The 23,154-nt window shown below is 42.6% G+C and overlaps 1 protein-coding gene across 3 annotated transcripts in view; it reads left to right on the forward strand.

The window, feature by feature from the left end:
- The window catches only part of CRHR2 (corticotropin releasing hormone receptor 2), a 129,822-nt gene that overhangs the window by 75,923 nt on the left and 30,745 nt on the right, over window positions 1-23,154 (forward strand). For all 3 annotated transcript variants that reach the window (XM_079300330.1, XM_079300332.1, XM_079300331.1), the window contains 4 exons: window positions 1,048-1,154; window positions 16,068-16,185; window positions 18,406-18,559; window positions 21,229-21,289. In XM_079300330.1, the coding sequence (XP_079156456.1) occupies window positions 1,048-1,154; window positions 16,068-16,185; window positions 18,406-18,559; window positions 21,229-21,289 (440 nt within the window). The remainder of the gene's footprint in view (window positions 1-1,047; window positions 1,155-16,067; window positions 16,186-18,405; window positions 18,560-21,228; window positions 21,290-23,154) is intronic.

Below are 23,154 nucleotides of genomic sequence, written 5' to 3' on the forward strand. Positions count from 1 at the left end.
TCTTCTGAAGGAGGGCAGCATCCCAACATGGGGAAAACCTGCTTAACTTGCAAAGAAATAAATTACAAAACTAATTAATAAATAAATTATTTTTCAGGGGCATTTAGTCTTCCAGTAGGAATCTCTTTAGCTAGCTTCAGTATTTATCTGAATAGTGTCTTTCCACTTCTTCCTAGTCAGGCAAAGAGAGGAGATGCTTCTCCTTTCTCCAAAGACAACAGCAGCTCACCAATAAAGATGTTTCTGCAAGGTCAGATTTTGATCACTAAATCTGTAAATTCACTGATTTAGATGGGAGCACTTCTGTACTTATTTTTTTGTTTACAGGATCAAGAACTTACCAACAATCTCCCCCACATCCTAGCAAATAGACTCTAATACAGGAAATTTCAGCACATATTTGGGTTAGTGCTAAAAACAACAGGATCCCTGGTTTGTCAGGATCTCCCAGAACTGAAGGGACACCACCAGGTTCCAGCTCTCTTAGTCTGCATTGACTCTGCCCTGGGTTTGAAGGATAAAGGTCAGAGCCTGCAAAGAATGTCCCTCAGAGGAAAATCTGCCTGTAGGGGAAGGGCTTGTTATTTATTCTTACTGACATTTTTGTGTGAAAACCAAACCATTTGAGCAGGAAAATGGCATAACCTGGCTCATTAAGACAGTACTGTTTCCTAAGAAAACAATGTTTTATAACTTTTGAAACTCTGAGAAAATGTGTCTTTGGTAGGTTTGTCACCTAAAATGACAAAGGTTTAAAATAAGAACACTTGAAGAAATGGGGAAAAAAAAAAAAAAGTGGGGACAAAATAACTTTTGTTACAGATATTTGTAAGAAACTGTGGACAAATCCCAAAGTGAAATGACACCAAGCCTGTACTCATGTACCTGGACAGGATGTTTGCCTTACACAGAGGCATCAGCCCTGGGACTATGATGTCATTGCAAAGTTGAAAAAAGTAATTACTGTTTTCTGAAGTGATAAACTGTTCCTGAATCCAGTGCTTGGAGAGTGATGCTGATTTAATCCTGTTCTCTCTTTACCTCCAGAGGAAGTATGCACTGCATTACAAGATTGCTCTCATCATAAACTACCTGGGGCACTGCATTTCTGTAGGGGCCCTTATAGTTGCCTTTATGCTTTTCTTGTGCTTGAGGTGAGTAATGTGTTTGCATGTTTTTGACTCAGTTGGGTGATGCTTTCTGGGTTGCTCCAGCCCTTTTCCTGACTCTCTCCAGCTCGTGGATGGTCCTGAAAGTGGTCATGGCTTTGATGTTGCTGAGCACATCCGTGGTTTTGCTGACTAATGTGCTCCTCCTGAGCACAGGAGCTAAAGCCTGCTTGGATTCAGGGAAAGAATGAACATGATTTATTGATGCAGGAAAAAAATAAAGAAAATCAGTGAGCACAGCGTTCTTCATTAAGGGAGCATGGGATCTGAGAGTGTCAAGTTGTAAGTTTTGGGGGCAATTTTTTTTTTCTCACAAGGCAGAACATGGTAATGTCTTGCATTCCCTGACAGCTAAAAACCCAGATCTAAATCAAAGGAGACAGAACAAAATCTTTCCATTTTGCTTTGGGTTAATTTTGGTTTTTCTTTCATTAAAGGGCTTAGAAGTTCTCTTAACTAAAAAGAGGAACATCATTAGTGGAGCTTAATCCCCAGAAGTGCTCATGAATGATGAATGCAAATCAAGGAGACTGCATCTTCCCTGATCTGGTCCAGGTGCAGAAGGGAGGTTGGAAAATGGAGATGTCAGTGAAAGCAGACTTAGGGCTACAGGGAAGAGAAGGGACAGGAGGGAAGGCAAATTAGAGGAAGTAGATGTGGATCAGTCATTATATGCATGTCCACAGCCTGAATCACAGGAATGTATTTTCAAAGGAGTGGCCTAGGGGGTTAATTCTGTATTATTTCTTGGATTCTATGACTGGCATTTCAGTATAATTTGTGCTGTGCTATCCAGGAGAGTTCAACCTGAACTTAAAACCAGCTCCACTGAGGACTGTGCAATGATAATCCTTAAGAAAAACCTTTTCCTAATAGCAGAGGATAAACTGTGGGTGGAGGACCAGGATTACAGCAGGATGATTGACAGTGACCTCAGTGCAAGAATTACTGTTTTTCTGGAGCAGAGCATCCCTGAAGTCTTAGCTAAGTCTTCTGAGCATTCCTAACAAGGCCTTTTCTAATAACAATAGGAATCTTCTCACACTCCAGCATATATAAACAGAATAATCTATGCTAATGGAAGCAACAGAAAAAAGAAAACCTTTAAAAAGAAAACGTGAAATGAGAACTTTTATGATGCATCAATTTAAACTTCCATTTCAAGCCCTCTGTAGTGCATGTAAAGCTAATTCCCACAGTGCTTGGAGACCTGAATTAATTTGCATTGAATAAAGAATGGAAATGATTCATTGCAGTAACAATATTCCCTGCTTTTATGCTCAGTCTTTTATAAATGCTTGAGTAAATAACACAAAAACAATTAGGTAGGATAGTATAAATTTCTCCAGCTTCAAACGTGAAATTTATCCAGCTGAACTCTTCTAAATTCTTCTTCTGTTATTTAAACTTTAAGGTTTAAATTTTGCAATCAGCTTCAGCATTAAAAACAACCTCTGAGTAGTGGTAATGAAGTATTTCCCTGTACATGCTGTGAATTAAGACAGTCCATCTTTTCAAATTCACATTGTGTCATGCAAAACGTGTCCAGTGTGCAGCCAGAGTTAACCAGCATGAGGTTCCTCAGGGTGTGTTGATATATATCCATTTTCCAAAGTTCTAGAGATGTTCCACTGAAGACAACCCAAATTCATCTTTCATTCCAGATTGTCCCTACCCAAATTTTGGGTTATAGACATCTTCATCACATTTGCCTCTATCAAGTGTCCCGAGAACAAATCAGTTTTGATAATTTCTGTTACTTTGAGGGGGTTTTTTTAATGCTGTTTTATTTTGGATGGAAGAAGATGGGATGGAATTGGGTGAAAGATAATTCCTGGCCAAAAAGGTACAATCTGATAGCTCCTCATCTTGACCTAAAATAGAAATCTGCCAGTTCTTTATTCCTGTCCCACTCCATCCATCTACCTCACTCTGTGCTTAGGGTGAAAATAGAGGAGACCTCCAGGAAGATTCAAGTTTTACATCTGCTCCCAGTTTTTGTGCTTCTCCTCCATGACCTGCTCTGCTGGAACACAACTTCTGGCAAGGCTTTGGGATCCCTCACTCTGGGATTTTTAGGAGCAGGTGAAATATTTGGCTGGCATGGCAGAAGGTGCTGCTGTGGTGTTCAGCTGGTCAGAAGGATGTTCTGCTTTTGGAAATGAGCTTCACCATCACTGGAGAACCCCAGTGGGGCTCAGTCCTCCAGCTTACTCCTCAGTTGTGCTGAACTGGGAAGGGGGAAGGAACTGGATCTTGACCCTATTTTTCCAAATTTATCCTGTCACCTTGTACCCAGCTTCATTCTTCTTTGATTCCTTAGGCAATTTCATCCTCCATTCATAGCCCACCCTCCATTTAGCAGGAAAGTCCTACTGCCCTAAACACTGAGCAATCACACACCTGATTTAAGGGACAGGAATCTCAGATGTAGCAGCAGGTGATGAAATAATCTGCAATTATCCATGAGGCACAAATGGAGGGGATGAGAGTTCAGCTAGGGCCCCCCTTTTCTTGTGAAAACCCATTTTAGCCTTATTTTCTCCAGTTCTGTCGCATCTGAACCTGTGCAATGACAAACAAGCCAGTAAACATTTCATTTAGCACCTGAATAATAAAAAGTGAAGGAGAGGGCTTGATTGTTGTTGGCAAGCTGGCTGAATGCCAGTGAGTCCCTGAAAGTCCCAAGTCAACATCACTTTCTCAAGGTCAAAATGTAAGTGGTCTTAAAATTGTGAGAGCTGTGCTGTCTGTACCATGCAGAGCCAAACAACTCACAAAGAGAAAGGAATACACCAAGAAGAAAAAACAATTTGTGCACAAAGTGTGCTGTAGAGGTGGATTGATCTCTGATGCAGCCCCTGGAGAGATGTGCTCAGGGCACTTCACTTGGCATTGTTGAATGGATCTGCACTGCTGGGATTCTCACAGTCTCTTTTCATTAATAGTCAAGGTTTGCTCCCTCCCTCAGGTGCTGCACACAGGCAGCTCCCACTGGCTCAGCCTCATCATCCCTCTGAATCACAATCTTGCACTGCTGAAGCAGAAATTTTCCATAGGAGGAATCCTGCTATCAGTAATACCAATCAATCTGAAGAAAAAGAAAATAAAGAAAAAAATCCAAAGGACTAAAATACTTTGAATCGCATTTTTCTTTTGCTGTTGCTGATAATGCAGAAACCCAAATTGCTTTGTCCTGGATTTTCCCTTGTCACTGTGCTGTTAGAGCATCCTCTGAGATTCAGAGTCCTTTGTAAAACTCCTGACTTGTTATTAAACAATGTGCTGGCAGTGGCCAGCAGTGACCTGAGTGGATTCCATCAGAAGTTTTATTTGTGCAGTGGTTATCAGAGAAGAAGTAGGGGAAGAAAGGTATTTGTTCTGGGAAGCATCCACATCCCTGCTGAGTTTTGAATCCAATAAAGAATGGTGCTGACAGGAAGATAGGCTGGAGATTAAAAATGACATGTCCTTGCTGGATAAAGGCAGCTCTAAAAACAACCAAACCCACAAACATTGTCATAACATCTTTTGTCACTACTATGGTGGCACTGAAAGCAAATTGAGCTTTTGAGGGAAATTCTACTTTCCTGCTGCCCTTAAATTTAGCTCTAATTCTCCAGTAAAGCATCTGATACATTTCTTTCATTGTCCTGAGGCACTGTCCCCATTCTTTCTTATGATTATATACAGACTTCCTAAATCTCACCTATTATTTCTTCCCAAAAAACTGGAACTTTTTTTCCTAAAACAATATAGTCACTTCTTTTTTTTTTTTTGTTTCCCCCCAACCATCTCCTGTCTTAACTTTCCTTTATCCTCTCCTGTTCCAAGCTCCTTTGAACTACCCTGTTGCTCTTCAGTCTGGTGCAGGACTAGCAGGATTGCTGCTGTTTGTAAGAATGGAAGAATTTGATTAAATGATTTGTAGAAACTTGTCAGGAGAAATGCAGAGCAGGTTTCATAGAGCAAAATGATGTGACACCTCTCAGAACCTGCAGCCTGAGGATATCTCAGTGGGGAGGAGATGTGCACCATTAGTTCTGGTTTGCATTTAAAAGGTTTCTGATGTGGTAAGATCAGAGCAGGATCCACATCTAAGGCACAATCATTTCTTGTGGAGCAAGAGGGAAGAGCAGCTCCCAGTCAGGACAGCACCTAACAGAGTTCATGTCAGTGCTCCATGTCCCCCCTCATCTCCTGCCTTCCCACCCAGCCTGGCTCAGTCTGTTCCATCTGCCACTTCAATAGCAGAGTTTCATTCATGCTTGAGGCAAGTTTAAACTTCACCATAATCCTGGGCTGGGATGGCTGCAGTGGCTGTGGGTTGAGCACAGCTCTGTCCCACCCTGCAACAGTCCAGAGTAAATCCACAGAGGAAGGCAGGAATGAAGATTATGGAGCTCTGTAAATAAGAACAAACCCAGTGAGGGGGCATCTTTAAATGCAAAACATCTGAAGTGCCTGAATCTCTGTGAAGTCTCATCCAGTGAACTCAGATGAAGGCCAGGAACACTTCACCTATTGATTAACTTCAGGCCATTGCCTTTGATTCCCACTGACTTTACTCACCCCCTCTTCATCTCACATCTGTAGGATTTGTTCTTTACACTCTTTGTATAGAGCCTACCCCACAAAAAAAATAAAACTCCAGAGAGCAGGGCCCTCATGAGCTCCTGGAACAATACCAGTAATTGAAAGTGTGCCCAGAGAGCTCTGTTCTTAAAATGTGCAAGGTTTCACAAGCTGCATCTGAAACTGTGCTATTGGAACCTAGCACAATGAAAGCCACTGAGGAGTGTTGTTGCTGCCTATAAATACATCACCAGTGGATAAACACTGGAAACTGAAGAGCTGCTTCTGATCAAGGACTGTGTCAGTGCAAGCAAAAATGGGTATGGGTGCTCTGCAGCCAGATTTGTGAGTGGATATGAAAGGATGATTCCAACCCACAGAGCAGAGGGGACCCAGAGCAGTGTGGCAGAGATAAGAATTGGAGTCAAAGTAGAGTAACTGGAATTTATGAAATGTTTTTGCTCAGTTCCTTTCTTGATGTGAGGTTTGGAGGCTGCTTTCCATCCTGTGCTGGAAATATGTTACTGCTGGTGTTTTTCTGTTGCTGCCAAGATTTTGGCTGTGAGTTTTTGGAGATGGACATGAACTTCTTTGAATTCTGATTATAGAACTGCTCTTACAAATCTAGATCTATGCTGACTGACAAGCTAGAACTTGTCTGTGTTCTACTTCTGATGATGATGGAATGGGAACAGTGGAGAAAACATTGCAAGTTTTCCAAGATTTCAGAGAAAGGAGGAAAGTAAAGTTGGGTCTTTGCAATTTATATATAAATCATACTTAGGAGTGCAATTGTATTAAAAAACAAAACAAAACACATTGTGAGTCATCTCTGGTAAGGAAAATGAGAGAGTATGTTTACAAGATGATGTTTAGAGTTATGAACTGCAGGTGCACCTGCAGCTGTTCAAGTGCTAAATGGTTCCATTTTGGTTTTCACCAATGCCATTGCACATGTAGGTCCCTCACTTACTCCAGTTGTTCAGCACTCAGGAATTTTCCCTTCTGCCAATCTAAAAGATTATTTGAGTGCCAGAGGGTGTCCAGAGAAGGGAACAGAGCTGGGGAAGGGTCTGGAGCACCAGGAAAGGCTGATGGAGCTGGAAAAGGGCTCAGCCTGGAGAAAAGAAGGATCAGGGGGGATCCTGTGGCTCTGCACAACTCCCTGACAGGAGACAGGGACACCTGGGGGAGTCAGACTCAGGAAACAGGGACAGGAACAGAGGAAATGGCCTCAAATTGTTTCAGGGAAAGTTTAGGTTGGATATTAGGGAAAATTTCTTGACTAGAAGAGTGGTCAGGCATTGGAACAGGCTGTCCAGGGCAGTGGTGGAGTCACCATCCCTGTAAATGCTCAAAACAAATGTGGATGTGGCACTTAGGGGCAGGGTTTAGTGGTGCTGGATCAATGGTTGGACTTGATGATCTTGGAGGGCTTTTCCAGCCTAAACAATTCCATGGTTCTGTGAATTCTGCTGCTTCACATTGCTCTGTCAGCTAAAACATGAGAAAGGGGAGAGGTGGATTTTCTGTCACCCCAAAATGGGCCATGGACACCCCTGGCAGCCTCTGGGTTGCATCTGCCCATTCTGGAACAGCAGCTTCCCTGGGATGTGCCCAGGCTGAGCCACTGGACACATTTCCTAATGCCCAGGGAGCACCATGAGAATGAGGAATTTAACCAAGCACAGGAATGATTATTTGGGAGGTTTCCAATCTTTCCTAACTTCCTGGCCAAATGCTCCAAAATAATTAAATATTTCACACCATGTCTTGGTGTAAATGAGGCCAAGGAGAGTGTGAGCAGCAGCATCAGCAGCTCAGACTTTCCTCCTTAGTTTATCACCATAGTATCTGCAAATGTAGATAATGTGATAAACTTTGCTAATTTGTGTAATTGTATTAAAACTAAAATAAAATTTAAAAAAATAATAACCTTTCAATTCACTAGCTGGTCATTTAAATTAATTTAGTCTCAGATTTTGGTTTTTTTTTTTTGTATAATCCCATAAGGGGAGTATGGCACTGTCTGGCTTCTGGAGTCCTGTCTCTGATTTGTGCAATCCTGCTGCACTGGTCACTCTCCATGGAAAACATTCATCTTTCCACAGTGTACCTGATAAGTACAACTGTGTCAGAAAACCTGAGCTGCAAGGTGTTTTCTGCTCAAAAAGATACTTTGCAGCCCTGTTTTCTCTTTGTTCAAAAATTACTGACATCTGACCACCATTTAGAGCAAATTAGAGCAGAGTCCTTAATCTTTTTCTTCAGCCACAATCTCATGCTGCACTAAATGAAGTCATCTGTATTTTTATCATTCTTGTGAAAATCAGTAATTTTCTCCAGTGGATGACTTGATGGCACAGTCAAGGCTGGAGTTGTGTTCTCCAAGGCTGGAATATGCAAGGGTTTCAATTATCCCTTATTTAAGCAGTGAGCTCAGCCAGTCTGGGGCTGCCCTGCCTGCTGTGAGTTGTGTTGGCTGCATCCTTCCCACCCTGGAGCACCAGTGCTGAAAACCTTTGTGTCAAAGCAGGCAGGGTGCCCCATGTCCTGTGATTAAAAACTGCCTTGAAGGCAGGACAGTGATGCCTTGGAAAAGACAAATGCACAGACAGTTCCACATTGGGATTATTTTTGGGGTTTTTGCACATTTTAAATACTCACAGAAGCTGCTGCTTCTCCTCTTCACCCTGAGCATTTCACTCCTGTCCTTGTGACAAAGCTGTCACTTCCTTCCAGGCTTTCATTCTTCCCTTGCTTTTCCACTTGCTGTTCCTGTAGGAATATTTACATTCCCCCAGGCAACTGCCACCAAGAAGCTGATTTTCCCTGCCAGCCTCTCCAGCTGCTGCTCCCATCTGGAAGCATTAAGAGTTCCAGATTTGTGCACTGATGGAGCACACAGGGGAAACCATGGGGACCTCAGGGGAGGCTTCCATGTGGGTGAAAGCAAATAGGGCCTGACAGACACAGAGCCTGGGAAATAACTTGCTGGGAGGTATTCTTCCCACTCTGTGCCATTTATGGGTTGTACATGTGCTTTGCCTGCCCTAGAAAAGACTAAAGAGGGGAAATAGTTTTTTAAGTATTGCCCATGATTCTCCTTCTGGCGTGGAATAGGAATGGCTCCATCAAAGTGCACTCCTATTTCTTTTATCAGCTATTTCCAGAGAGACTTTGGGACAGTAGTCTTAATTGAACATCATTATTAATGGAATACTACATGAATTAATAGAAGGTTTCCAAGCTTCCTTAATAAAGTTTTCATTTGCAATTATTTCTATGCAGATGATTCAACTAATTCAGTGAGCTTTCAGCCACGCTGGCACATTATTATGATTGTTAATGTTAATTGTTTGTCTCATGCTTTGAATCAGAAAATAGTGGCTCTGTGCATCCCAGAGGAAAAATACCACTGTATGGATAGAGTGAGAAAAAAAACCCAATAAATCAACAGAAAGCTACTTTTGAGTTTTACCAGGGCTATTTATAGATGTCCATTTCTGAATCAATGAGGCCACCTTTGCAGAAAGAGTTGATGTGATTTTCTTTCTGCCTTTCCAGATCTCACAATTCTGCAAGTCAAAAGAGTGGGGTTTCTATTTCTCTGCTTTCTCTGTTGAATCACACAATTAAAGTCATTTGGTGGGAATAATCAGAAGGACATCTCACTCTACCAGCAATCAGAAGCTCTTTCTGCCCATCTCTGGCCCAGCTGCAGTTAGCTGCTGGAGATTTCTGCTTTTCTTTCCCTCTGCTGCTGTTTTTGTTTGTGAAGCCCAGCTCTGACACCCTGCACACGAGGCAGTTCAGGGTGCTGGTGGTAGGAAACAAAGTCAGGAACAACATGGGAGATCGAATTCTGAGATCCAATAAAGGGGTTGTTGTGTGCAGCTTCTCACAATACACCTCACTCTTGATTTACTAATTAGGAAGGCCGAGGAGAAGCATGTTGGCTTTCACCTTAATTGCTCCTTCATGTCCAGCCTGCTGCAGAGCTGAGCCCAGTGCTGTGTGTGTGGTGAGAGGGAGGTTTATCCCAAATCCCAGATAATCTCATTGGGTGTGGCAGCCTCTGGGACTCTGGATTCACTGCAATACACACACCTTCTACAGACCCATGGAGATCCATTGAGGTTGGAGTAAATCTCTGAGATCACTGACTCCAACCATTACCCCAGCACTGCCAGGTCCACTTAACCCTGTCCCCAAGGGCCACATCTAAATGTTTTCTGAACACTTCCAGGGATGGTGACTCAACCACTGCCATGGGCAGACTGTTCCAATGCCTGATAATCCTTTCAGCAAAGAAATTTTTCCAAATACCCAATCTGAATCTTCCCTGATGCAACTTGTGGCCATTTCCTCTGGTCCTGTCCCTTGTTCCCTGAGAGCAGAGCCTGATCCCCACCTGGCTGCATCCTCCTGTCAGAAAGAGTGAGAAGGTCTCCCCTAAGCTCCCTTTTCTGCAAACTAAACACCCTCAGCTGCTCCTCATCAAACTTGTGCTTCAAATCCTTCCCCAGATTTGTTTCCATCTCTGCACAAGTTCCATTACTGTTGTCCCCAAATTCCTGCAAATATAAAACAAGGCACTTCATATCTCAGTCTCCCATGAGACTGTGCTGTCACTTGCTACACTCCTCTACCCAAAACCTCACATCATCAGCCTTTGAAACAGGTTTGGTGTCATGCAGATCAACCCATGATGAAAGAAACACAAAATTCTTTAGTGACACCGTGCTCAGAGCCAAGTATTAATGAGCTCTTCCTCTTCCTTCCCTCATCATTCCCTCCAACTGGAAGAATAGAGGAGAATGCTATTTGTGCTTCTTGTCCCTTAACCAGTTGTCTGGGTCATGAAGACATGAAAACATGAGGATATGAAGACATGCAAACATCAGGGTATGAGGACAGCTCTGCTCCAGCCCACAGCCTGTGCATCAGGCCCTCATCAGAAACTCCTGCCTTTCAGGAGCTGTCTGGACACCATTCAGCACTGGTTCTTAAGAAATCATGAGGAACCAATGAACTCTTTCATTCACAAAGCCAAGATGCCTCCAGTGACAATATCTTTTCTCTGCATGTCAGAAATTATCTGGTTTTTTCTCTTCTCAAGGAAATCCTTTTCTTTCTGCCTGCTCCTTCACTCAGGGTGGCACACATCCCTTGATTGTACCTGTCTGACCTTGCTGTATTTCAGGGGGGTATTTCCTGCCCAAAACCTGCTGTCAGGCACAGCCAGGAGTGAAATTGCTGCATGAACTGTGTGTCTGCAGGATGCAGCACCAAGCACTCCTCCCAGCTTGCTCCCACAGCCCATGGATGAGCAGTTTCTTGCTGTCCAGATCCAGGCTTTTTCTGTTCTTCACCTTGCAGCTCCCAAAGAACAGGAGGGGGTGAATTTGTGAGGAAATGTCTCCTCATCCAGCCCTTGGGAGTGGGAGACAAGCAGAGAAGAGGAACCCACACAGACAAAGGTGTTCTACTGTGAATAAAAGGTTATGAGCTCTTCATCCTGTTAGTGGAGTAATCCATGGTCTGACCCCAGGGAACATAAACCACAAAAGGAGTCCAGTGACTCCTGGGAGGAGTTGGGGTCACCAGTGAGGTCATTCAAGAGTTTAAATGCAGTCTCTGAATCAGGAATATCTTCTGACTGCCAGGAGCAAGGAGGTAAGAGCAAGGAACACCTTGCAGTTCAGCTCCCCTGTTTCCAGTGCTCTTTCCCAAATTAATTCTTACTGATTCCCACAGGGACTGATTCCAGCCTCAATGGCACATTGGTCTGAGTAAACATGGAAGTTCTTATGTCTTTATATTCCAACCTCAATCTTGAAGTCTGTGGTGAGTGAATTGCTGCAGCTTCTCTCTTTATTTCATCCATCCTCAGACCAGGGAAGAGCTACCAGAAGAGTCCAGCGAAAGCTTTGACCAGTGATTTTGATCTGAAAAGGATTAGAGTAGAAGGAAATAATTAAATCCTCCTCAGTGGAAGCCTGTAGCCTCAGTCTGTGGTGTCTTGTGATGTGCCAGCCTCCAGGATCTCTGGGGTGGTGATTTGTGCTGCTGTTCTTGCACCATTCAGCACGTATAAAGGCTTGTAAAACAAGTGGAAATGCATAAGTGATGTTACCTGACATGAAGATGAATAGGAAACCTTCTATCATCAGATCCTTTGGGCTGGGGAACTCTGAAAGGCTCTGTAAATCACAATTTCTTCCAACAGTGCTCTAATTGTGTCTGAAGCAGCAGTTCAGCACCCAGTCCTCTCAGCTCCCATTCCTCCCCTTTCCCCTGTGCCTCTTTCCCTCTTGAGAGGCAGCTCTGCTCTCTGTGCTCTCATTTTCTTCATGCTGCCACTACCCCACTCCCACATTGTGACATCCCCCTCCTGAAGTAAGAACACACCCGAATTTCTTAGCTTCTGGATTTTGAGAGAATTCATTCATGCCAACCCCTGTGCCTCTAGAAAAGCTCAGTTCACTGTCTTGTAACACAGTTTAATGTGTTTTAAATTCCCCCTCCTGCCAGTTGCAGTGATAGGAATGTTCTTTTTCTGTGCAGCCTGTGAGGGCAGTTATTGCTATTGGTTACTTTTCCACTCCACAGAGCAAAGCCAATAATTAATCCAGGAGAAAGTAATTGTGGGCTCATTTTCATAGAAGACTGATATGGGTGTTTAAGTTTTCAAAATGGGACAGGTCATTTTCATGAACAACAGGAGTATTTGCATTTAAATTAAGGCTCATAAATTTAAGCTACCTTCTATTTACAAAGAGCCAGGAAAAGACCTGGGTCAGGATAAATGACTCCTATGAGTGTTCTGAGGTTTTTTTTCCTCAGGCTTTGAGATGAATGAGTATGACAAGGTCAGTTTTGTCCTTTCAGCAAACATTAGCTGTGTGCAGGTCTCCTGTTGTTCAGCACTTTTGTTGCCCAGTGTGGGAAATGTCCTTCATTCAGTGCCCACCTCACACTCCAGCCTGGCTGCAGAGATGAATTCTGAGCTCCTGACCCAGCAGAGCAGTCTCACATGAGTAAAGCCTGGAGTGAGGAGACCTTTCCTCAGTACCCCTCCAGATGCTTTACACCTTCTAAATTACAATAATTCCACCCTGCAGCAGTGCCTCAAAATGAGAGCAGCTTTCTCAGGTGGCTGCCAAGAGACTGTTCCCCTGTTCATCACTGCAGCCCTGCACTGCTGTGCCCTGCAGCCTCCACACACTTAATTATCCTCTAGATTCTCCCTCCCCTCTACAAACCTGACACAGTTATTTCTCAAGCTTTCTCTGGCCTTGGCTGTGAATTGCATTAATGCCACTGTGATTTCTATGCTGGGGGCAGTTAGGAGACAGAACCAGGGGCTCTGGGCTTGTTGTGAACAATAAGAAGCTTTCTGTGTCCAGGTGGGACTCTTATTAAAAGAAAATGAAAGAGAAAAAACAAAACAAAACAAAAAAAAAAAAAAGGAAAAGGTTAAAACCATTCTGTGCCTTGGGTCACATCACTACCTGAGTTATTTAAGGAAGTCTGTGACACTTCCAGGCATCTCTCAGATCATCTTTCATGGCTCTGTTAGTCCCAAAACCAGGAAGCTTTCTAGCAGGTGAAAACACTTATTTACTATCCAAGCCCCACACCCAGTGTCTCCAGAAGGGAATGAGGCAGTGGTGTGAGGGCACTCACACCCAAAATAGGGCTTTTGCTAAAGGCAGTGTGACAGAGATCCACCTGTCCCTGCTTCATGTCCAGAGCCAGAGCTTCAGTTGGGTCAATTCCAGCTGCTGGCCACATTTAGACTTTACTGAATTTTACACCAGGAACACACCTTCCCTCAACAAACAGGGCTTTTTGTAAACAAGGAGTGTTTTGATAATTATCTGTTAAGGTTGGGGGTTTCCAGCACAGAACAGACCCTCTTGCTCTGGATCCTGCACAGACATCACTGGAGGTCTGAAGGATGCAGGCTGATGGGCAAAGAGTAAAAACCAGTAGGAACCAAGAAACAGTAAGGAGGGCAAAGATCATGCAGGCACTAAATAAAAATGTATCACCATAGAATTGTCATGGTTGGAAAAGTCCTTTGAGATCATCAACTCCACTGAGTCACAAGACAAAGAAGACAATGTGGTTTTGATGGCTGGGATCTTCCTGGGTGAAAAAATCTTTTTTATGAACTGAAAAACTACAACTCTATTTGATGCTGTTTGCCTGTGTGTCCAGTGCAATGTCCTGCTGTAAATCTTGTGGCAATGAGATTTCCCCTAGCCAGGTTTAGTGATGTGCCAGCATATGGTATGTTTAAATTAAAAAATGCCTAAATATATCTTTATCTAAATGGGTGCCTGCAGGAAGGATTTTTTTTTTCCTCCACTGCTTTATCTTACCTTTTCCAAGATATACATTCAGGTGGCAAATATTGTTGCTAGAGCTCTCAAAAGCAATTAATTTCATCCCAATAACTCACAGTTTGACTTGAATTTCCTTAGCTTTAGTCTCTTACTTCCTTCTCTCCCTAGAAGCAATGTTTCAAACTCATCCTTTCATTTGCTAACCCTTGACCTGGAGGGAGTGAATAAACATGTAGGTGAAGAGCAGCTGCAGGACATTTCAGTGCAGGATGATCCACAGAGGACAGCCCTGAGTAGGATATTTCAGCCAGGTGTCACCTGGGGCTCAGCAAGAGCAGCTTGGTTGCCTCATTTCTTTGAAAGCCAAACCCTGAACCTCACCTTTTGTTAGAAGTGAAATTCTCAAAGTAAGACATGCTTGACACATCCAAGAGCAATGTTTTGGAGTTTGTGGCTTAAATAATAGATAGAGGGTCTGAGCAGTGGAGATTTGTTCTCCAGATTAACTCATCATGAGTCACTGAGGCTCTCAAACCAAATACCAATTTCATTCTGGCAGCCTCAGCTGTTAAACTCAGAGGCTGTTTTAACATTGGCTTATCAGGGTTATACCTCTGAGTGTCTCTCTGTAACTCATATGTGGGAGGTCTTCTGTTTGTTTTTTTTTTTTTTTGCTAAATTGCTTGAAATCTCTGAGAGATTTGTGAGGCTGAAGGACATAACAGAATTGCTTCTGGCCCGAAGACTGAGTAATTTAGTCCTAGGAAAAGTACTGCAAGTGTTTTATGGTAGGAAATAGTGCTTGTTGTTAAGAAGAGTGGCTTGTTTGTCGTGCAAAAGACCTGAGGCAACAAAAAGTTGGTTACTGGATTGTGACTCTCTTTTGCTGTCCCTGGGGTGAGATCAGTCAGTTCCAGCTGAGCAGCTTTGAGCCACTTTCTGTGTTTGTCCCACATTATCTGGCAGCTTCCCTGGCAAGCAGGGAGCCTGATACAGCCACTGCCAAGTCCCAGAAAGTGCTCAAGCTGTTTGAACCCTGGTGGAAGTGATTTTCATAAATGGAGTGGTTTGCTTTTAGCTGAGAAAAGATCATTTAATTGAAGATTCTGTAACTGCAATGCTGCAGCTTGGTGCTTGCCATCCTTTACCAGTTCACAAAAAACCAGAAGAGAAATTTTCTGGTCTTAAATGACTGAACCTGTCACGAGTGACTCTGCCTTGCTTTGTTTTCTGGCAATAGCATCATGCCCCAAATGCCTCCTGGAACCATTTCCAGCAGCAAGTCTGTTCAGATGTGCCCTCTTTTGTTTTATGGCACTGTGTCCCAGCTTACTGTAGCTCATATTTTACATTGTGCTCATAATTTACATTGCACCTGAATGGGGGCTGGGAAGGAACTAAAACCAGACAAATATTTCCTGATGAAGGAGGATGTGCAGCTCTGCCTTGTTTAAGGTACAGCCAGCTAAGCCCAGGATTGAAAACCAGGCAGTTCATGCTCTCCTGTTGCATTAATTCAAACTCACACAGGTGAGCCTGTTCAAGAATTAACAAATGTAAATACTCCAGCTCTGCCACTCCAGCACAAATATTTGTCACTAATTCTCCTTCTGTGAGCAGCTCAGCAGCCTCCAGGGCAGCCTGGTTGTTCAGAGGCTTTTCCAGTTGTTCTAGAGATGGAGGGAAGGGCAGCAAAACTAATAACCAAGGATGAAATGAGTGTTAGATTTATTTTTTTTTTCCTAGTACACTGTTACACTTGCTTGAATTGATTCAATTGGGTGGTCAAGACAAATTGTTGCACATGGTTTTGCAAAAACACAAACCTCCTGTTTCACAGAGTAACAGAGGGGTTGGAGGGGGTAAATTGTGCAATGAGCAGGATTTACTCATTTGTTTTACATAGTTACTGTGTGTGTGTATGTATTCACTCTATATGCTCCCTTAAATGTGTTTCCCTGCTCAGGAGTATCAGATGCCTACGGAATATTATCCACTGGAACCTGATCACCACGTTCATCCTGAGGAATGTGATGTGGTTTCTGCTCCAAATGATAGATCACAACATCCACGAGAGCAATGAGGTGAGTGCTGGGAGGTGCCAGGCCCTGCCCTGGAGTTTGGCTGCTGTTTCTTTGTGTAAATATTGCAAGGGACACTTATCCACATGCTCAGAGACTCTGCCATGCTTCCCTTCATTTCAGTGTCAGCTGGGCACTCATCATCCTTGATGAGCTCTTCAAATGTCAGATTTGACATCTGAACTTCAGCCCCATGATTTAGGAAAACAGAGAAATCATTAGTTCCCACATAAAGAAGATGTCCATGCATATATCTCTATTGTTATTCATCCAGACACTCTTAAATGTAAATTCTGTTAATTCAGTGTTTGCTCTGTCTGTGTTGCTGACACTCCAGAAGCTGGAGTTTTTATGAGCTTTATGGCCAACAGTTTCATGCTGTGTGTCTTGCTTTGTGATAATGCTGCAAATCTTCATGGAGATTTTCACAGTTTATTAGGAAAAATCTCTTGGAGACAGGATTTAAATACCTCTTAAAATGTGAGCACAAAGTGACAATGAAAATATAAACCTGCAATTATAAAGATGGATAATCACCTGCCCCAGTTTTCATTAATTCTTCTTCTGCAGCCTTTGTGGGAAAGCTGCTTTATAAAAGCTTGGTGATCATTTTGTTATGTGATTGTGGGATAAGTCAGTCAAAATAACACCACCAAAATGAATGGGAACATCCCTTCTGTGCTGATCAGTGGAGATTAAATAACAGATACAGAAGCATCAATGTGGAAATATTTTGCATTAAGTTTATAATGCTTACAAAAAAATCAAGAAGGAATTGGTGAAGTTATCTGGAGCCTAATGGTGGTTACATGTGGGGATCAAGAATCCTCACTCAAATAAAAAGAAAGATGTGAACTAATGAGCTCTGCAATTTTGGTTTACTATTCAATATTAATAAATCCACAGTAGACTTCTTCAAAATTCATTTTATCCTGGTCTCCTATAGAAGTCATGTAGGGGGAGATCTCACCATCACTATTTGTATTTGTCTCTGTCTGTCCCTGAATCTTCCCAATCCACCAGCCAGTTCCTCCTAGTTTTGACACAGGAAAAATTAACTGGATATAATTGATTTTTAACAGAAGGAAAGGAAAGGAAAGGAAAGGAAAGGAAAGGAAAGGAAAGGAAAGGAAAGGAAAGGAAAGGAAAGGAAAGGAAAGGAAAGGAAAGGAAAGGAAAGGAAAGGAAAGGAAAGGAAAGGAAAGGAAAGGAAAGGAAAGGAAAGGAAAGGAAAGGAAAGGAAAGGAAAGGAAAGGAAAGGAAAGGAAAGGAAAGGAAAGGAAAGGAAAGGAAAGGAAAGGGAAATTTTATTTAAACAAACTTTTGAAAAGAAAATGTTTCAGTTTCTTCTGGGTTGTTTTGGGCTTTAACCCTGTTTTAAAGGTGAAGCCAAGCTAAATTTCAAATATTAATGAAATAATACAGAAATGAAAGTGTTAACACATACAAAAGATTTCTTCTTTTTATTTCCATTCAAAAAACAGAAGTGATCACAGCTTGTGGATAGGCTGTCATTTTGTAACTGTGTTTCTTGCCCAGAAATTCTTAAATTCTTATACCCCAGAATGTTCCTGGGCTTGGTGGTGCATCTGTTGCTCTGTTGTCTGCCTGTAAACCATCAATGTGTCCTGCATATGAAACCTAAAATAAAATTAACTGAGGGTAAAAGTTCCAAATATTTCACTAGGATTAATTAAAAGGCTGGAGAATGGTGAGACCAAAGTGACCAAAATCAAGGAGAGAAGCCAGGTAATTAGAGTTGTGCTACAGGGAATGTCTGCTTGGTGAGAAGGAAGTTTTGCCCGACTTAGGTGAGCAGCACTGTGGAAATTACCCTGAGTTCCTTGTGATTTATTGCTGGGATGTTCCCATCTGGAGCTCATTGTGCCTCCCACAGCCATTTTGGGAGATGCCTTCACTGACACCCAGAAAAATCCTGTTGAGCTTGTGGCAAAATTCAGAGGTGAGAGGTGACATGGTGTGACTTACAGACAGCAGATCCTGGTTTTTTTACAGCATGTAATGGTCAAAGCCAGCCTGAGAAGGTCACAGATGGAACTGTGAGTTCTGTCAGCACCTAAAATATTGTGATTCCAAGCCACAGGATCAATCTGCATCCCATGAATGAATTCTACCACTGATTTTTTAAGGAATAACAACATGCAGAATCTTTTACATGTTCTCACCATGATTTTAAAATATTCTTTTCCATTCCCTTTCCAGCCCTGGTGTCGATGTATTACCACTGTCTACAATTATTTTGTGGTGACCAACTTCTTCTGGATGTTTGTGGAAGGCTGCTACTTACACACTGCTATAGTGATGACCTACTCCACAGATAAGCTGAGGAAATGGGTCTTTCTCTTCATAGGATGGTGTAAGTGACCTTTGTGCTTAAAATGGTGTCCTCTGGTACCTGGCATTAAAGTGTTAAAGACAAAGAGAGGCAAGAATAAATATTATTAATCCCCCTGGGGTGAAATCTGGACCACTCAGTCTGAACAAACACTTCTAAGTGAGGGGCTGACTTGGAAAAGAGCCTCATGATCTGCTCAGCTCTGCAGTTGTTGTTGGGGCTGCTGAGGGATTTGTTCCTAGCAAACAGCCTTCAGCAGAATCACACATCATCTTTGTGCTGGCCTTGGGGCTGCTCAGAGACTCAGCTGTGGCAAAGCTGCCTTTGGGATGCTGTGGTCAGTTATGAGGTCAGAAAGGGATATGGAAAACTGGAGATTCTCCAGCTGAAATTGTGATCAGGGATACCAAGGAGCTGTGATGTGAGGCTGAAGGAGCTGAGTTGCTTTAATCTGGCAAAGAGGAAGATGAGAAAGGAACTGTTTGGTACCAGGAGTGATTTGAAAGATAATTACAAAGATGATGGAGCCAAATTCTGCTTGGTATAAAAAGCAACAATATCCATAAACTGCAGACTGAGAGGTTCCAGTTGGATGTTAAGAAAACAGAAAATGTACCAGGAGATGCTGGAACACTGAAACATGTGACTTAAAAGCTGTGAAACCTCTGACCTTGGGGTTATTAAAAATTCAGCCAGGCTAAGCCCTGGCTGAGGTGGGTGAGTATTGATAGTTCTGCTCAGAGCTGGAAATTGGAGCAAACACTTCAGAGGACCTTCCCAGCCAACAGCTCCATGTTTTGAACTCAGCCAGGAGATGTTTGGCAGGACAAGCCCCATGCAGGCAGTTTGTTCACTTGAATGAAAATCTGAGGTCAGACAGAACCAGTGAATCTAGCAGTTCTTTACTGTTGAAGGAAGAAAGGTGGAAAAAGTCACCAATATTTTCTTTTGTGAAAGCAGAATGACATTTTGTTCAGAAGTGCCTCTTCCCCTCTGCAGAAATAATTGGATTGCAGTTCTGAAGGCAGAAACAGCCTTTGAAACAAAATATGTAATTCAATACAAAATCAAATGGGAGGAAAGAGGAGTTATGGTAGAAAGAAGATGTTTATCTGGGGAGTTGATGGAATTTTTTCCCCAATAGTTTTCAATTCTCTCAGCAATCTGGACAATCAGCTGCTTACACAGCTCTCAGACCCACAGACTGGTTTGACCCTGGTGTTTTTGCTCCCTACCTCTGTCAGAATCCTCTGGGTCTCTCATTGCTAATGTGGGAATGCTGTGAGCTGAATAAACCTTTCCAGCCACCTTTTGGGTGCATTCTGCCTCTGCTCTGCCTCCTCATACACATTTTTTACCAGTCTAATTCTCAAATCGCTATTATTCACTTAACAAGGAAAAGTAAAATGTTTTCCTTCATGACAGAGGACGTGGCTCCATTTTCTCTGTCCTTTCCTCTCCAAAACTTGGGAAAACAAGTGCACCAGATCCTTTGAGTCTGTGGTGAACAGGATGAAACAAAACTCAATCATTTGAAGGGCACAGGAGCCACCAGGGATGATGGGGCAGGAGATCAGAGCTGCTGTTCTCCTTGCTGAGGTTAAAGATGATTCCTCAGCAACTCTGCCCCATCCCCTCTGTGTTGTGGTTCTCTTTCCATCTTTAAAACCTCCATTTCCACAGAAGGGGCAGCAGGTGGGAGATTAAAAGGGACAAAGTTGTGTTAGAGACAAATCCATCTCTACTCCTCCATGGGGGTTTAAGTCATGTCACTCTCACTGGGGTAGCAGCAGATACTCAGAGCTGGGGCTCTGCCCATGCACTCACATCAGGGATTTCTGTGGTTTCAGAGACACATGAACCTGCAGTTTGGATGGGAATGGACCTGTTTGGGTTTTCCTGAGGTGAGAAGTTGAAGAGAGAATAGAGAGGGAAAAAGTCTCCCCTTTTAATTGTGATATCAATCTAATCCTTGCCTGAGTGTATCAAGAGGCCACTTCCATTTACTCTTCCTCCTTCCAGGTTCCTCCTCCACCAAATCCCCTTCAAACCAGCTGGTTTGGAAGGCCTGACATTTGTTAGAGACTGCAGTGATGTCTGTAAAGTTAAAAGTATCTGGATCCTTCAGAAAGAGAAAAAAACAAGAATTCTGATACTGCAGGGTATCAAGCTATTCTTTCTCACAATCTGGTTTCATAAGGAACATTGAACTAAAAAAAAAAAAAAAATGGTTGAAAGTTTTGAAATTGTGCTTCATCTAGAGATCCCAGTATGTTTACAAGCATCTAGGAGTTTGGGAAATAAAACCTAAACACCCACTTCCAAGTACTGTCTTTTAAGATTCTGCTGTATCAGCTGCAGGAAAATAAAAAGGGACCAAAACTGCCTTTAAGTCAGCCAAAATTCTTCTGGTCACTTCTATGGAAATACAGGTATTTATGTAGGTACTTGTTAATATTTTTATTGACTTTCCTTACTGGCACTAAAGTTTTGTTGAGATGATCTTTTTTACTTTTTAAATTAAAAGGTCTTAGCAGTTGTGATGTCTCAAGCAAAGCAAGATTGGACCACTATTATTTAGATCTCCCATTGATTAACTCAGGCTCTCCTCACACAGATCTGAATTTATTTGGTATCATGGATACATCTATCCATGATTAACTCCTAATATTTTTTTTTTGCTCCTGCAGGTATTCCCTGTCCAATCATCATTGCCTGGGCCATTGGCAAGCTGTATTATGAAAATGAACAGTAAGTGATATTAATATTTGTGTTTGTGTGGCTCTCTAAACAAATTAGGAAATGAATACATGTCTGGATCATATCCCAGGTCACATATTCCTGCTTCACTGGCTGTGCATTTCCTTCTGCCTTACTTTGAGGATCTGGTCCTTGCTCAACCATGCCCAGTCTCTGCCTATCCTGTTTGATTTCTTACACTTAGGGTTGGAGAGCTCTTGTTCTCAAAGAAAATGTCCCTAAAGAGCTGCCAGGTCTGATCAGTTCCCCTGTCCCTAAGGACAGGTTCCCAGGGGGATTTCATCCACTAATTCTTCTGTCCTGGTTTGAAGGACAGGTGTCTGCCAATAAAGGAAGAAGCTTCTCTTTCAGATAGAGAATGTAAACCCCCTCCCTAAAATTATTATTATAATTTTTAAATTAAAGGGCTCTCAGGCAAAGATATGGGAATTAACAATAACAGTTCTTTACTAGGAAAATTAAAATAGAAATATAGTATTACAAAGAACAATCCCAAACCCTGCCAGAGTTCAGAATCCAAGCTGACACAGTCAGTCAGTCAGGGTGGTGGCACAGTCCCATTCAATGGTGCTGCATCCTCCTGCAGGGGCAGATGTGGTTCAGCTGGAGCAGTGCTCCTGGAGAAGGTGCAGTTTCCTCTGAAGCTCCAGGGATGATGTGGAAAGGTCTGGCTTTCCTCTGGAATCCAGTGGAAAGAAGGTTCCTTGGTGTCCAAAATCTCAGTTTTTCTCTGGGTAGGAAAGGCTTGGCTCCTGCCCTGGCTGGAGCATCTCCCAGTGGGATGATGGAATTTTATCAGCCATGCACTGGGACTCAATGGGCCAGCAGCAGATGATATCTCCTGGAGGGAGGATGGGCTGTGGAAAAATAAAGATGATTGTCCAGCTGGTTTAAAGATGGCCCATTAGCAGAGAATATGTGCCAGGAGATCAGGGGCACTGCCACACCCGGCTGCAACAGATGGTGACAGAATTCACATTTCTGGACACATCAACCCAACACATCTTCAAACAGCTGGAAGTTCCTCTTCTAGAACCCAGGGTCCTGACTTTGCTCCTTGCCAGAGCTTTTGTCCTTTTGTCCAGAGCACTGGGGGAATCCTGTGCTGCTCCCAGCAGGTCAGACCCTGGACACAGGCAGCAAACAGGGACGTGCCTGCAGCTTCCAAGACTGTTTGGGACTGCCCAAAATTCAGGAAAAATGAGAAGTTCCTCTTTCTCCATCTCAGTATCCATTTAAGTTGTTTGGAGGTTGAGCTGGGGTTCAGGTTGTGTAGGTCATTGTAGTTTGAAAGCTCAAAATAGAAAGAATTCCAAGAAAATGTTTTAACCAGCTTCCTAACATTTTTTAACTTTGTACTTAATAGAGATAATTTTCTGCACAGTGAGGCAACTATGACTGGTACTGTGACAAATATCCCGTCTGGGGTTCATCAGTTCTTTAGAAAAATATGGCAACTCTGAAAAAAAAATTACTGTTACATCTCAATTTAAAAAATCACACAAGTTATTAAGAGTTATTGCAGTAGTTTCATTGATGAGCATCTGTTAAGGGGAAGAATTTTAGTGAGATCCAATTAACAATAGTGATAAAACCAGTGGTGGGTTTGGTTATATAAAGAACTGTCAGGGAAGCCTGAAGAATATTAAGTAGTGCTATTCAACAGAAATGTGTTTTACATTTCTGAGTCTTATCACAACTGGCTTCCTGAATTGTCCTTTTCAATATTCAGGGGGTGTTTATTTATCCTTCCAGAGGTAAAAAAGGAATAAAAAGCATTTAAACAGCTTTTGTTTCACATAGATGCACCAAATAATTATCAGAGATGCATCAAATAATTGTCAGTGATTTAAGTT

The sequence above is a fragment of the Erithacus rubecula genome, assembly GCF_903797595.1.
Source record: "Erithacus rubecula genome assembly, chromosome: 3".
NCBI lineage: Eukaryota > Metazoa > Chordata > Aves > Passeriformes > Muscicapidae > Erithacus > Erithacus rubecula.